This window comes from Cotesia glomerata, linkage group LG6 (genome assembly GCF_020080835.1).
Source record: "Cotesia glomerata isolate CgM1 linkage group LG6, MPM_Cglom_v2.3, whole genome shotgun sequence".
Classification (NCBI taxonomy): Eukaryota; Metazoa; Arthropoda; class Insecta; order Hymenoptera; family Braconidae; genus Cotesia; species Cotesia glomerata.
In genome coordinates, this window is record NC_058163.1 from 6,899,738 (window position 1) to 6,914,463 (window position 14,726).

General features: G+C 29.9%; 1 protein-coding gene across 1 annotated transcript; it reads left to right on the forward strand.

The window, feature by feature from the left end:
• The first annotated feature begins 1 nt into the window (after position 1).
• On the forward strand, positions 2–3,417 carry LOC123267316 (protein PFC0760c-like). Its single transcript, XM_044731882.1, has 4 exons — positions 2–131; positions 786–1,175; positions 2,985–3,299; positions 3,392–3,417. Exons 1-4 carry the CDS (start codon positions 2–4, stop codon positions 3,415–3,417), a joined length of 861 nt encoding a protein of 286 aa, XP_044587817.1.
• Positions 3,418–14,726: the final 11,309 nt, after the last annotated feature.

The window sequence follows — 14,726 nt, forward strand, 5'->3', positions numbered from 1 at the left end:
AATGTTCGGTGGTAAACCCTATGAAAAACTTTCAAGATCGACGCAGTATCGAATTCGCAAAATATTATTCAAGTCTGATGACGAAGTCGAAGATTGTTCCAACAGGGGATCCAATGTTTCTCGAGAAACAGGTGATGATTTTATTTGACACTAATAAATAAATTTATCGCGAGTTTCTGATTCGAAAACGATGATAGATTATCTGTGTGAGATTTCTCGTAGGCTTATAATAAGATTAATTAATATTTAAGTGTGAAATTTCGGTGTAAAATGTTCTGATGGACAGAAGTACTTCACTCATATATACGAGACCTATGGACCGTCTTCTGATCCGCAGAAGTACAGTCTCCTGTACAGTCACGAAAAAACTTTTTCACCATCAGAAATCTCCCAACGAAGGAAATTTTACACCGAAATTTCACACTTACACGGTGGTGTAAAAGTCGTCGGGTCCAACTTTACACCAAAATTTTTCACAGTTATCTTTTAAAATTTTTCAAAATCTTTTAAAATTCTTCAAAATTCTTTAAAATTTCTCAAAACTTTTAAAAATATGATTCGTTACAATCTTTTAAAATTCTTTAAGATCCTTTAAAATTTCTCAAAGATTTTTAAAATACGATTTGAAATATTGAATAAAAAATTAATACGTTTTGAAGCAGGAAATCACTTAATTTGAAAATATTTTTTTTCAATGCTTGAATTATTGAATTATTAATCAATTGAATTTTATTTATTTTCGAATTTGTAAATGCTCTTTTATTTATAAAAATCACATATTTCAGACGGTAGTGATACAAATAGTGTCTGTCCTGGATTCGACTATCTTAAGAGTACAGATGATGACAGTGATTGCTGCGAAACTATCAATGGTTGTTGTGATGATTACGACAATGATGAACAAGATGATAACTTCATGGATTGTTCCGATTACACTGAAGAAACTGAATCTATTAGTCCGGATAATAATGAAGAAACGGAATCTATTGGTCCGGATAATAACGAAGATACTGAATCCGTTAGTTCAGATAAAAATAATTTCGAGGAATGGAATGAAAGCCAATCGAATGCTAGTGGTTCTGATAGCGATGAATCTGATGTTTCAACCAATGATTCTAGTTTTTATAATGAGAATCTGAATTCTCCTCTTTATCCAAATTCTCCCTTAACTTTAGGCGAGAGCGTCTTATGCATTTTGGCATATATGATTCGTCATAAAATAACAAAAGCTGCATTAGCTGATTTACTATGGCTCTTAAGGTTACATTGTGCACAGCCTAATTTTTGCATAAAATCAGTCCATTATTTTCGAAAATTTTTCAAAAATATTCAGGCCCCAATTACTCGTCATTTTTTCTGCTCTGCATGCTTTTCTAAACTAAATGATCAAAATAGTCTATGTCCAAACTGTAATAAAAAAGAGGAAGCAAGTTATTTTATTAGAATTCCTTTAGTGACACAGTTATTGAATCTTTTTAAGCGACCTGGTTTCTACAATTCTTTACAAGGCCGATTTAACAGGCAAAAAATTAATGAAAAAAATTTAGAAGATATCTGGGACGGGAGTGTTTACCAGTCGCTTTTTAAAAATAATGAATTTTTATCGATCCCTTCGAATATCTCATTTACCTGGAACACAGACGGTATATCTCTCTTTAAGTCTTCAAAATTTAGCTTATGGCCATTTTATTTAACAATAAATGAACTTCCATTTAAAGATCGAACCAAAAAGAAAATTTACTGTTGGCAGGAATTTGGTTTGGAGTAAAAGCCACAACCAAATTTATTTTTAAAAAGTTTCTGGAACGATTTGATAATAATTTTTCAAGGTATTTGGTGTAAAAGTAACTGACTTAAATTCTCGAGTAAAAGTTCGAGGTATGATTATTTGTGGGACTTGTGATTTACCAGCAAAAGCTGCTTTTTAAATATGAAAGGACATATGTCAGTATTTGGTTGTTGTCATTGTAAAATTCAGAGTAAGTATTTCAATAAAAGACGTATTTACCCATTTAAAAAAAAATTGGTCGTTAGAACAACCAAACAATTTATTGCTGACAGTAAAAAAGCAGTTAGAACTAAAAAAGCCGTAAATGGAATCAAAGGTCCTTCAGTTTTAACTATAATCGTTCATGATGTTTTTAAGACGACTGTCGTTGATTCCATGCACTGTGTGTATTTAGGTGTAGTTAGAAAAGTATTTAGTTTACTTTTTGACAGCTGTTACAGTGGAAATGTCTTTTCTCTCCACGAACATTTGAACTGGGTCGATGAAAAGATTCGATCTATTTCCCCTCCTGCATTTGTATCTCGATTAACGCGATCAGTTTATGATTACAAATACTGGAAAGCATCAGAGTGGAAACAATGGCTGCTATATTATTCGATTCCTATTTTGAGTTCAATAATGTCAGATGAATATTTAGAGCACCACAAACTCCTGGTGACTGCTATCAGCTACTTAAGCTCCACATCTATCAGCCAAAAAATGATATCGGTTGCACTTACTTCAATCAAAATGTATATTTCGCAATTTAATGACTTATATGGTTTAACTCACATGACTTGCAATTTGCACTGTTTATATCATCTTCCGGATGCTGTTAGAAAATTTGGTCCTTTACCTGGAACTTCTTGCTTTGCATATGAAAATTTAAATGGGTCATTTGGACGTTTGGTGCAAGGTACTCGGTATGCACAACTCCAAATTTGTTCATCGCTGTCACTTTTTACTAATTTTATAGAATTAAAGTCAGAAGCAAGGCAAGAAAATAATAATGTTAAAGAATTTTGTAAAAAGTTAGAATTATTTCATTTAAGAAAACGAAAGCTTGTGTATCTCTCAGATCAGTGTTCTATATTAGGTAAAATAACGCCTTACAATCTTACCGATTCACTCCAAATTATTTTTGAAAACAGTGACATCAACCTGCCAGCTTTTAATAACATTTATAAATTTGCACGATTGTTTAAAAATAATTTAGTTTACGATTCTGAACTGTACAAACGTAAAAGAAAAACAAATTCATCGATTGTTGTGTACAACCATAACAATCGAAATTATATTGGTGTTATTAGCGAATTTCTCAAAGTTTGTTCCTGTCAAAATATTCCATGTGATGTTAATTGCATAACTAGTAATGTTTTTGCAATTATTACTAAGTGCCTGTCGATAAAGTCTATTATTCCTAATGCTTTAATTGATATGGTTGATCTCTGTGTAAAATCTGATCAGCTTCAACTAGCTATTAACATAAATAATTTGATAACTGTTTGTTTTTCTATTGATAATGATAATGGTGAGAATAATACTTTTTGTTATGAGACCGATTAATTTGACAAAAATAGATTAAAATACACTGGAATTAATATTAAAAATATAATTATGCAGATTACAATTATATCAATTTTGTATGACATAATTATAATGCATAGCAATACCTGACACATGTTAAAATTATCTTAAGCTAAAATAATTTTATGTTGAATTGTTATTAAATTTATAATTAATGTTAAATTCTAAAATTAATTTTTCGTATAATAAAAAAAGAATTTCAACTTAAATAAATTTGTATACTTACTTTATTTTTTGGAGTAAATACAGGAGTAAGCATGTAAGTATTCAATAAATTCAATACTATTCAATATTAAGCTTAAAATAAATTAACCATCCAAGAGCATATTTGATATAAATCGATTATAAATTGTTAATAATTTATAAAAATAGTGATATGATTTTGTATTAAGTTTATTCGAATTTCAAAATAATTGTTTTTCAAAATTATTTTAACTACTCATTATTTCCCCAAAAACATTGACTCAATTGAAATTTTATTTATTTTGAAATTCACAAGTGTTAATTCACAATCAATTTGAAGAACATTGATACTTAACTTAAATTATATACACATATAGAAAATGATTTTAAAAAATGATTTTTCTGCAAACTATCTCATAAGTAATTACAAAGTCGAATTGACTCAAAAATAAATTCATATTTGTGTCAAATAATGAATTTACTTATCAAAGTCAAAATTAAATTCATTATAAATTATAATTTTTTTTGCACGGGATGATCATTGCATTAAAACATTCCCACCCACCAAGGGGTTCTTTCTTAGAATCACGCCACTCTACCACATATACTTTGTCAGGCTCTTCTAAATCATTTTTAAATTTTACATCATCAAATTCTTTTATCCATTTAACGTTGATTCCAACTGTGTATTTTTTATCATCGGGTCCTCCTATCCACTTGAGTAAAGCAAAAAGTTTTTTGGACATCCTGTAGACATATATGTGGAAGTAATATGCATATATGTAGATATATATGTACAAATAGTAATCGCTATTGTTTTAGGTTAATCTGACATGTTATTTGTTTTTACATGTAACAAATATTTTTTTAGGTATTTATTTAGTTATATTTTTCATTTCACGAATCCTAAATATTATTTTATTTATATTTATTGATGCACAGTACTATCGCAATAATTTTATATTATTAAATCGTATGATTTACATGTAATTATGATAAATTTATACTATTCAGAAGCAACGGATATTAATATAATTATTTTTCTAGAATTAGTTAATAACTTACGTTCTCAAATTACAATTAATTGGATTTTTTACTTATATTGTCTTCATAATCTTTCTGCTTGCGATCGTCTAGCGGTCAAAAGGAATTGCTGTGAGTTGAGTGTGAATCTAAGTTGTTACCTTTACATCCCGCTTCACTGCTACCAACTTGTAATGCTTCACTGCTACCAACTTGTAAAAAAAATTTGTAATGAGCATTGAAATTTTCAGTTAAAGAAATTGCAGGTCTCATAAGTGAAGAAATCTGCCTAGTATATAAACATAACCAATAGAATTTAAAAATTTATTTCAAACAAATGACAATCGAATAGAATAAATTTAGTTACAATAAAAATTCATTAATTCTAACAATAAGTCAAAAAAATATAGGCTCCGGATAAGTAATCACCTACAAATCGTATACTAAAACCTTCTCCGAAACACGCTGCATCTTATGGTATAAGTATTATTCCGATCGGTTCAGTCGTTTTTGCAGTATAATCGGTCAAAAAAACCGGCTATCCATTTATTAGTATAGATATCTTGCATCACCTTCATTATTAATCAAGCCTTTTTTACAACTTCATAGAATTTTTTTATGATAATAATTTATATCGATTGGGATGCATACATTCTACAATTAAGTCTCCTTCTGGTATTTGAAGGATAGTAATCTTCTCCTTTATCGTTGTAAGATCGATTGCTGCATATCCCGTGGTTGACTTCTTCACAAAAATCATGTGGTTTAATCTTCTTTCAGGAAACAGTCTTGTTGAACATATTTTATAATATTGTCCTACTGCATAAGACTTTAAAATTTTGTTTACTGTAAATACTAAGTAAATCAGAATTTCGAAGACTTCACCATTCGTAAGTACAACTGTATAACTATTCCTTTTTGTTACTCTCGTATATTTGATGCTATGAATAATTTCACCATTAATAATAATACGACTGAACATTTGTATCAAACAATTCGCGTCAGGCGTAATATTTATCCTTTGTAAAGCAAGATAAAACGCTGTGGATAAATTATTTTTAATAATTGCTTTGCCCATAAAGTTTACATTGCCAAGTATGAGTGATGGCTTTGATAATTTCTTCAACTTGAGAGTTTCATTCAAATATTTGAGTTGGTCAAATGATAATTGAGGCTTATATAATACAAGTAGTTTCTCAAAAGCAAGTTTAGATCGAAACGACTCTAAAATTTTAAGATTCGCTGTATTGGAACTCTTCACAAAATTTAGTATAACCTGGTAATAATCTTTATAAATAAATGCGCTATGCGTTCCCAATGGACCCCAATTCAAGACACTTTGAGGTAAATGTGTGAGCAAATGTACATTAAATGAGATATTCTCGATGCCATACAATATTTCAATATATTTTACGAATTTAAATATACATCGTCGAGCATAGTAAACTTCGATTTCTAGTATTGATGATTTCAATAAAATTGCAATTGCATCAATTAGTAAGCTCCAATGGTCAACATATTTTTTTTGGGAATACTAATTTTAAAATCGGTAAACTAAAGTATAGAAGCCATGCAACCCATTCATGTGTCTTCCAATGCGATCTTTCGGACATTTTTCTTGGTGTTCTAGAAATGTCTTTGGAAGGTTTCACAGAGAGTAGATAATCATCGATTTTTGTTAGAAATTCACTGAAATAATATTCTTTACCGTAGTTGCTGGTGTCAAACCAAAGTTTCGCAAACTGTCGACAAACTCCAAGGGGAACGGAATGCATCCAATCGACGTCTAAGTTGTGGATTATGTCAAAATTTGGAATATCACACAAATTGGAATGTTGCTTGATGCCTTTAACGCCTACTGTTGCATGTTGCAATGTTTCATAATGAGACCTAAGACCTTCACCAAAAGCATTACCTTCATCATCGATCGGGTAGACTCGGACATGCCCGTTGCCTTTTGGCTTTATTTGTCCTTCATGTTTACAGAGACCACATCCATATGAACCACGAAACAGTGAAGAACATCGAAGTTCAGGACGCTCGACTGAATCACAAATTCCCATTAATATTCGACATTTTCTACGATACTTTATTGCATTATAAGTATATTCGAAACCATCATTGTTCAAAGATATTGCTTCTGAAACAAATGGCTTGATATATTCGTTCATTTTTGGCTTTTTGGATCCAATGTACAAGCTGCAGAGAAAAAGGTGTTTTTTTTGCGAATTTGAATTTCTAATTCATTAATTGTACAAACGATAGGTGTTATGGAGGTATTCGAGCTTTAGAATAATGGAGCCCCATCTACGCTAAAATAAAGACTAATTGTAACAGTTATTTAAACAGCTTACCATCACAAATGTCTTCAATTGCATAAGAAGTTGTTTTATTTCGTGGATTCTTATAAAGTAAAGTATCGTGATAAAGTCCGAAAGTATCTTTCAGCTGCTTAGCTAATGATAAGTACAAAAATATATTACCAGACAAGCGATTATCATGAACATTGATATCTTTGATACATATTAAACATTTTAATATTTCTCCTGCATTATCACCATTATCATTTGGTTTTTCAACATTACATTCTTTTCCAATGTAGGAAGAACAACTTGGACATAAGTGATGAATTTCTATTGGTGTAGAAAACTAATTGATTATCTTTTTTAGATGATACGATGTCCCGAAACCCAAAGATTCACCCTTTATTACGTCAGTTAATTTTATCACATTTTCTGCCACCTAATTTGTAACATTAAACTTCAGTTTAAAAGCAAGTATTAGTAACGATCGAATCATGACTTCCTTTATATATTTTTCAATCATTAATTCTTCGTGTGTCGAATTGCCAAAGCTTTCCTTACTCTGCTCATCTTCTTCTGCTGGGGCATTTTTAAAAAATTGATCACATAATAAAGTTTCATTCGGGTTACTACAATCAAAATTCCAATCAACTGATTCATCTGAAGACTCATCATTGCTATCGATAGTATAATGTCTCATTGAACTATCACTTGACTCATCACAGCTTGAAAATGCTATGGTGTCATGCTCCGAATCGATGTAGCTGTTGTCCTACAACAAATCCAAGTTTTATAATAGAAATAAACCATAGTGTATATATATATTTTTAATGGGATTAAAAAATTGATTACAAGACTTACTAGGTTTGTGTCAAATGATCGATTAAAGTTTGATTCTGCTTCTGTATGTCCTACGGACATTGTTTCCGACGAGTTAGTATTTTGTAGCATATCGGGTACCATTAAAACAGTATCATCTTCACCAGCCTAAATTTATAAAAAGCCAAAATATATAATTCAAATGTTCTCGTAAGCAGCCTTCCCTGATTCAGAAAGATGATTTGGAATGATTACCTTCATGTTAATTGTATATCTATATAGTATTAAAATCCGATGCTTTTAAATAATTTCAAATCATTTTAAATCATTTCGAATTAGATTTCTTAATCAGGGTTAGTACTATGAAAATAAATCGTAAGTTTGATAAAGAATCCATGCAATTAAATATTAATTATACCCAGAAAGTATTATTGTGACGTTGAATTTAACGAAGAAAATATTATATATATATATATATATATATTTATAAATATCTCGATTATACTATATAAATAACTCGATAACTGTCGGAGTGACTAAAGACACCGTCCACGGGTGGTTAAAGTCACGGGAAACAACTTAAAAAAATGACGGTTTTTCATCAACCTCACCTGTGACTATAAGACAAAAAGATTTGATATCACTAAAATAATAGATTAATTAATAGTTATAAATTGATTAACATGACGAAGATTGTTCTTAATCTAAACGCTAGGAAATGAAAAGGATGTCGTAAGCTTTTTAGGTTACTTATAAAAATAAAGGCCACAAACTTTAACCGACTTATGTATAATACCGTTAAAAATAAATTATTCGCGGGAATTCAAAAATTGAAGGAATCGTACAAAGATTCGATTTAGATAAAATTATCGTAAAAATAAACACTACCATAATAAAAAAATATCAAAACTTGAATAAATTTATGAATAATTATGTAAATTAATATGCAGGCATTACAATAAATAATGCAGTCCTATGATGAAATAAATTCAATGGTTACAGTCACGGGTAATCCATAAATTTCACCGAAATATTTAATTATAACATTGAATTAATTTAATTAAATGAATGAAAATAATAACAGCGACGAAATGAATACATACCGTCGTTAAAAATAATTATAACACCGTAAATAATTAAATAACTACCACAATGATAAATAAAACCTTATAGTCACGGGTTACTCGTACAAGTATATCTTATAACAATTGTTATAAAATTAGATGTATTTAATTTGCATAAATAAATATATCATCAGGGACAACATAGATGCATACAACCGTTTTAAATAATATATATAAATCATTTAAATAAATAATTGCCTCAATAATAAATAAAACCTTATAGTCACGGGTTACTCGTACAAGTATATCTTATAACAATTGTTATAAAATTAGATGTATTTAATTTGCATAAATAAATATATATCTACAAGGACAGCATAGATGCATACAACCGTTTTAAATAATAAATATAAATCATTTAAATAAATATTTGCCTTAATAATAAATAAAAACTTATAGTCACGGGTTACTCGTACAAGTATATCTTATAACAATTGTTATAAAATTAGATGTATTTAATTTGCATGAATAAAAATATATATACAGGTACAACATAGATGCATACAACCGTTTTAAATATTATTATTATTATTATGAGTTTTACTTGTATACCGTTTTCTGGTTTTTACAAGGTTACTTTCCGCTCTATATTATCAACTCAGTTTTTCAACCCTTTTTTATTATCAACATATTCTCCACTCTTTTTTTTTTATACTCAACACGTTCTCCACTTTTTATTATCAACATGTTCTCCACTTTTTATAATCAACATATAATTTTCGCACATATAATTTCATTCCAATGCGGCTGTGGACCGACTAGTGCTTTCTGTACTGCATTAACCCTATTCCTCACCCCTTTCTATCGGTTGTTGGAATAGTGGCGATGGGGAAACCACAGAGAAAACCCATACCAGTACAGCTCGGCTACCGGAGCGACCCCCGACGGTTGGTGTTGAAACTATTCGAATAACCGTCAGGGCTCGAACCCTCGCCTCACGACATGATGCACGAACGAACTATTGGGATAATGACTTACAGTCAACGCTCTCTGTATTGGACCTCTCTGTATTTGACCGCTCTCTGTATTTGACCACATTCTTCCCTGTTGAAAAGATCCAATAAGATCCCATCAAAAGCGACAAAAGCCACTTAGAAACCAATAAAATTTATGGGTTTCTAAGTGGCTTTTGTCGCTTTTGATGGGATCCTATTGGAAATTTTAAACAGGGTTCCTCTGTATTTGACGATTTTATACAGCTCTTATGGACAAGGACGAGTCAAATACAGAGAATGGTCCTGTACGGGCGAGTCAAATACAGAGAGCGTTGACTGTAGTCCGCTCGGCCATCATGCCGCTTCTTACAACCGTTTTAAATAATAAATATGAATCACTATTGGTTTATATATATTTAATTAGCATAAATAAATGTAACAACAGCGATGGTATAGATGCATACCATCGTTAGAATTAATTATAACTGCAAATAATTGAATAATTTCCGTATTGATAAGTAATTCTTCATCGTCACGGGTTGTTCGGATCACTCTCTTATTACATATACTGTAAAATTATATTTATTCAATTAGCATACATTATATAACAACATTGATGCAATAGATGTATATACTGTCCTTATAAATAATGAATCGCGATCATTGAATTAAATAATCACGTCAAAGAAAATATCTCAAGCAAAATTTAGAACATTACTACTATTAATACATATCGTAATAAGCATTACAGATAAATAAATTTATGAGTACAAAACAACAAAAATTTATTTAAAAAATTATATATGTATATTTATATATATAATGAAACATTAACACTAAAACAATAGTATACTGGGGATATAGATTATTTAGTCACATAAGGTAATTAAATTATCACCCTGAACACAAATGAATTCTTAAAGTCGCGGAAAAGAAATGAGTATTAATTTAAGTAATTAATAAAATAAATTTTGTATCTACTAAAATTAAAATATCCATGTGTTAATAAAAGTTAACAGCAGAGAAATGATGAACCATAGTTACTATTTATCAAGTTACATAGGGTAGTTCAATAATTACCTAAGAACCAAGTAAATTATTAAAGACACGGGTGGGTATGAGTATTCAATGCAAGTGATTAATATAAAAAAAATTATATTCAATGAAAGTAAAACGTAAATGTGTCATTACAAGATTAACATTGGAAGAATAGTATGCTGTGGATATAGATTATTAAATCACAAAAGGTAATTTAATACTTACCCTAAATACAAATTAATTCTTAAAGTCACGGGTAACAAATAATTATCAAACTCAAATGGTTATTAAAAAAAAAATAATATTCAATTAAAGTAAAACGGTAATATATTTATGAAAGATTAACATTAGAAGACTATCGTACTATGGTTTTAAATAACCAAGTCACATAAGGTAAATCAATAATTACCTTAGAAACAAGTAAATGATTAAAGGCATGTGTGAGGATGAGTATTTAATTGGAATGGTTAATAAAAAGACTTATTTCCAATTGTTTCAAGCAAATTAATTCGAGAATTTCACTTCAACGATTATGTATTATTGTTATAAGTAATCCAGTTACATGAGATAATTAAATAATTACTCTCAACACAGGTAAATTCTCAAAGCCCCGGGTAAAACGTGAGTTACAATCTCAATTGGTTAATAAAAGAACGAATATGAAATTATTTAACATGAATTAATTTAAAAATTCTTTTGCGAAGAAGATATACTGTTGTTATATTGAAGATATACTGTTGGTAATTAAACGATAACGCTGTACAAAAATCAATCCTTAAAGTCACGGGTAAGAGGTGAGTATTAAACTCAAACAGTAAATAAAAAAAAACTCTCATCAATCATATTAATATATTTATGTGTTAATAATAATACAACAATAGAAAATTGCTTTCTTTGGTTATCAATAACCATTGCACATAAAATAATATAATAATTACCCCAAAAAAAGTAAGTCTTTAAAGTCATGAGTAAGTTGAAGAATTGAACTCAAAAAGTTAATAAAAAAAACTTATATCAATAGAATGATAATATATATTAAAAAACGATTAACTAAATATAGTTATAATTTACGATTATAGTTTTACGATAGATATTTCTAAGCCATTTTTTCGCGTTCTGCGCAAATCCATACTTTTTGTTTATCTTCTTCGGATTTTCCACATTTTCCGCAAAACCACCTAAAACAGCACTCACACTCAGTTGCAAATTTGTTACTGATTGACTCCGGACATTTACTGCAGAACCATGTATTTTTGTCACTTCTCATCTTTGTTATTTTTTGTATGTTTTTGTACACATCTTCTTCTAATTTATTTTTTATTAGTTTGAGACGATTTGCCGTTATTGGATGTGGCATTGTTTTGACCGTTAATTTCTTTATATTTTCCAGTGATACCTTTCGATCTTCAGTAATTTTTATATTCTTTTTTATTAGTAAACTAAGCAAGAAACTACTTTTTTGCTCAACCGTTAATGAGGAAAATTTTTTTCCACGTGTTTCTAGCTCTTGATCAATTTTTTTCTTTTTCTTCTTGGGGCTCAGGTTAGTTTCTTTGTTGACAGTCGTAGAAGTCAATCCGATTGCACGGGTTCTTTTTTTCGGACGTGTTGGATTTGCAAAAAGTGGTATTTTAGGTCCTTGCATATTTGATACTTCAACTTCCCCCGGTTTTAAAGTCCAAGTTTGGAAACCTTCTTCGCTGTAAGACTTATCTGCTGTTCCAGTTGTCCTTGTGATGTTTGGTGTTGAAATCTTAGCAGGCAAGTTTCCTTTATTTATTTCTAATTTCTTCTTTTTAGTTACTTCAACCTTTTCATTATTTTCAGGGACAGTATTACGATAATAACTGTGATCGGATATTTCCAAAGATGATGTGTCATCAGGGTCTTCAATCGTCTCAGGAAATTCTTCAGTTTCAGATTCATCTTCTCGTTCAGGCGCGGCGGGAACTTTCGGTGATGGCGGGTCAGCAGGTAAGTCAACTTTAGTTTTTTCTTTCTTCTTTTTTTTAATAATTTTTTCTATTTTATTATTTTCAGAGACATTAATACGACGGCGACTATGGTCGAATAATTCCGAAGATGATGCTGTGTCATCAGTGTCAGTTATCTCATTAAATTCATCTTCATTTTCAGATTTATCTTCTCGTTTAGGTGTAGTGGGAAATTCCGGTGATGACTTGCGAGCTGTTAAGTTCTTTCTTGAACGTTTCGATGGTTCATTCGTCAATTTCTTAATGGCTTGTCCTGCAGCTTTAACCTAAAATTTTTTAGATTAATAATTTTATTTTATTATTCAAAAATTTACATGTACAAATATTTATATACTTTTGAATATTTTTTTTAAGATAACATACCTCTGGAAGGTGGTTATGTTCAAAGTTACACTTATTGGTGACTCTTAAAGTTTTTTTTTGACGATCTATGTAGAATCTAATAGTAAAAGGACAATTTGTTTTTTTAGATCTGAAAAAAGGAAGAATAGAACGTTATTAGTTTCATTGGATTATTTCGCGATAGAGTGATGACTTACTTTCGATTGCGAATCCCTTGTCCTTTGGGCTTATATACGCCATATTGTTTACAATCGAAATTAATTTCATTATACAGAATTTTATCCTTATGTTGCTGCGGTTTACTTGATGAGTTGTTAACATAATTTAATGTTTTTGAATGCCCTTTTGCTAGTTCATATCCCGTTTTCTGGCTGTAGGCATTTAATTTTCCTATAACGGCTTCAAGAGAAGCGAAAGTTCCACCGGCTTTGAAGATCGCTTTTAATGTATTCTCACTCATAATGATTATATCTATAACATAAATTTATAGACGAAATTAATGCATTACATGATAAAATAAGGTGACTATTGCAATTTTTAATTTAAGATAACTAATAATCTGCTCGACTTACGATTTAAAAAGTATGAATTTTTTGACGCAATTGTCCCGAAGTGACGCTGCAAAATGCCGCCTTTGCGCGGTCTAAAGTAAAAATATCGTCTTAATTCTGAAATAGTTTTGTAAAATCCTTATAGATAGTAGATCCACCGATGTATCAGCGCATACGTTGGAATTCGTAAGAGTATATACATTTATATGCTTAGAAGATAACAGAAACAGCTCAAGAGGTAACAATTTTAAAAATTCAATCCCAGTAAATTTACGTGCAATCTTCTATGTACAGCGACCTCTACCGAAAATATCAGCTAGGATTTTCTTTTACCTACTACGTATCATAAGTTTTTGTTCTCGCCGTTACTCGAAGAAATAAATATGTCAGAGATACATCTATACACTACTTACATCTCATTCATTTGAAAAATAAAATAGTGACGCCAACACGTATGTGTTGATTATTTTTGATAATTATTTTCATTTGAGTTTCCACTATAAATGCAAACACTCAGCATATCTCGGGAATCATTTGATTCTTATGATGATCTGTCGAGTTTTTTCATAGACTGGAGTAAAGGTACAGAAGGTACGTATACAACGTTACGTGCTGATCGTTTATATCTTTCTAATTTAAAACGTATAAATGCAAACAATGCAGAGAAACAAAAAATCATTATTAAATTTCAATACAAAAATATTACCTATAAATGCAAATTGGGACCTGCCACAAAAACCCATCAATCAACTGGCCAGCGAATAACGAGGTAATAAATGGTTAAACAATTTTATTGCTAATAATAGTTTATTGTATTCTGGCCTTATTAGCATTTAATTAATTGTAAATTGAATTATTGTTATTTTGGATTACCTTCTGTAGAAATATCGATTTACTCCAATGCAAGTTTCTGGCGAGTTAGCGAAATGCTATTTCTATTTATAATTTCTAGGCAAATATTGCAATTTAGGATATGTTGTTACTGACTGATTATATTATAAAATGTATAACTAGTTAAAATAATTTTTTTTTCAAGTACTTACAATCATTATTGCGGTT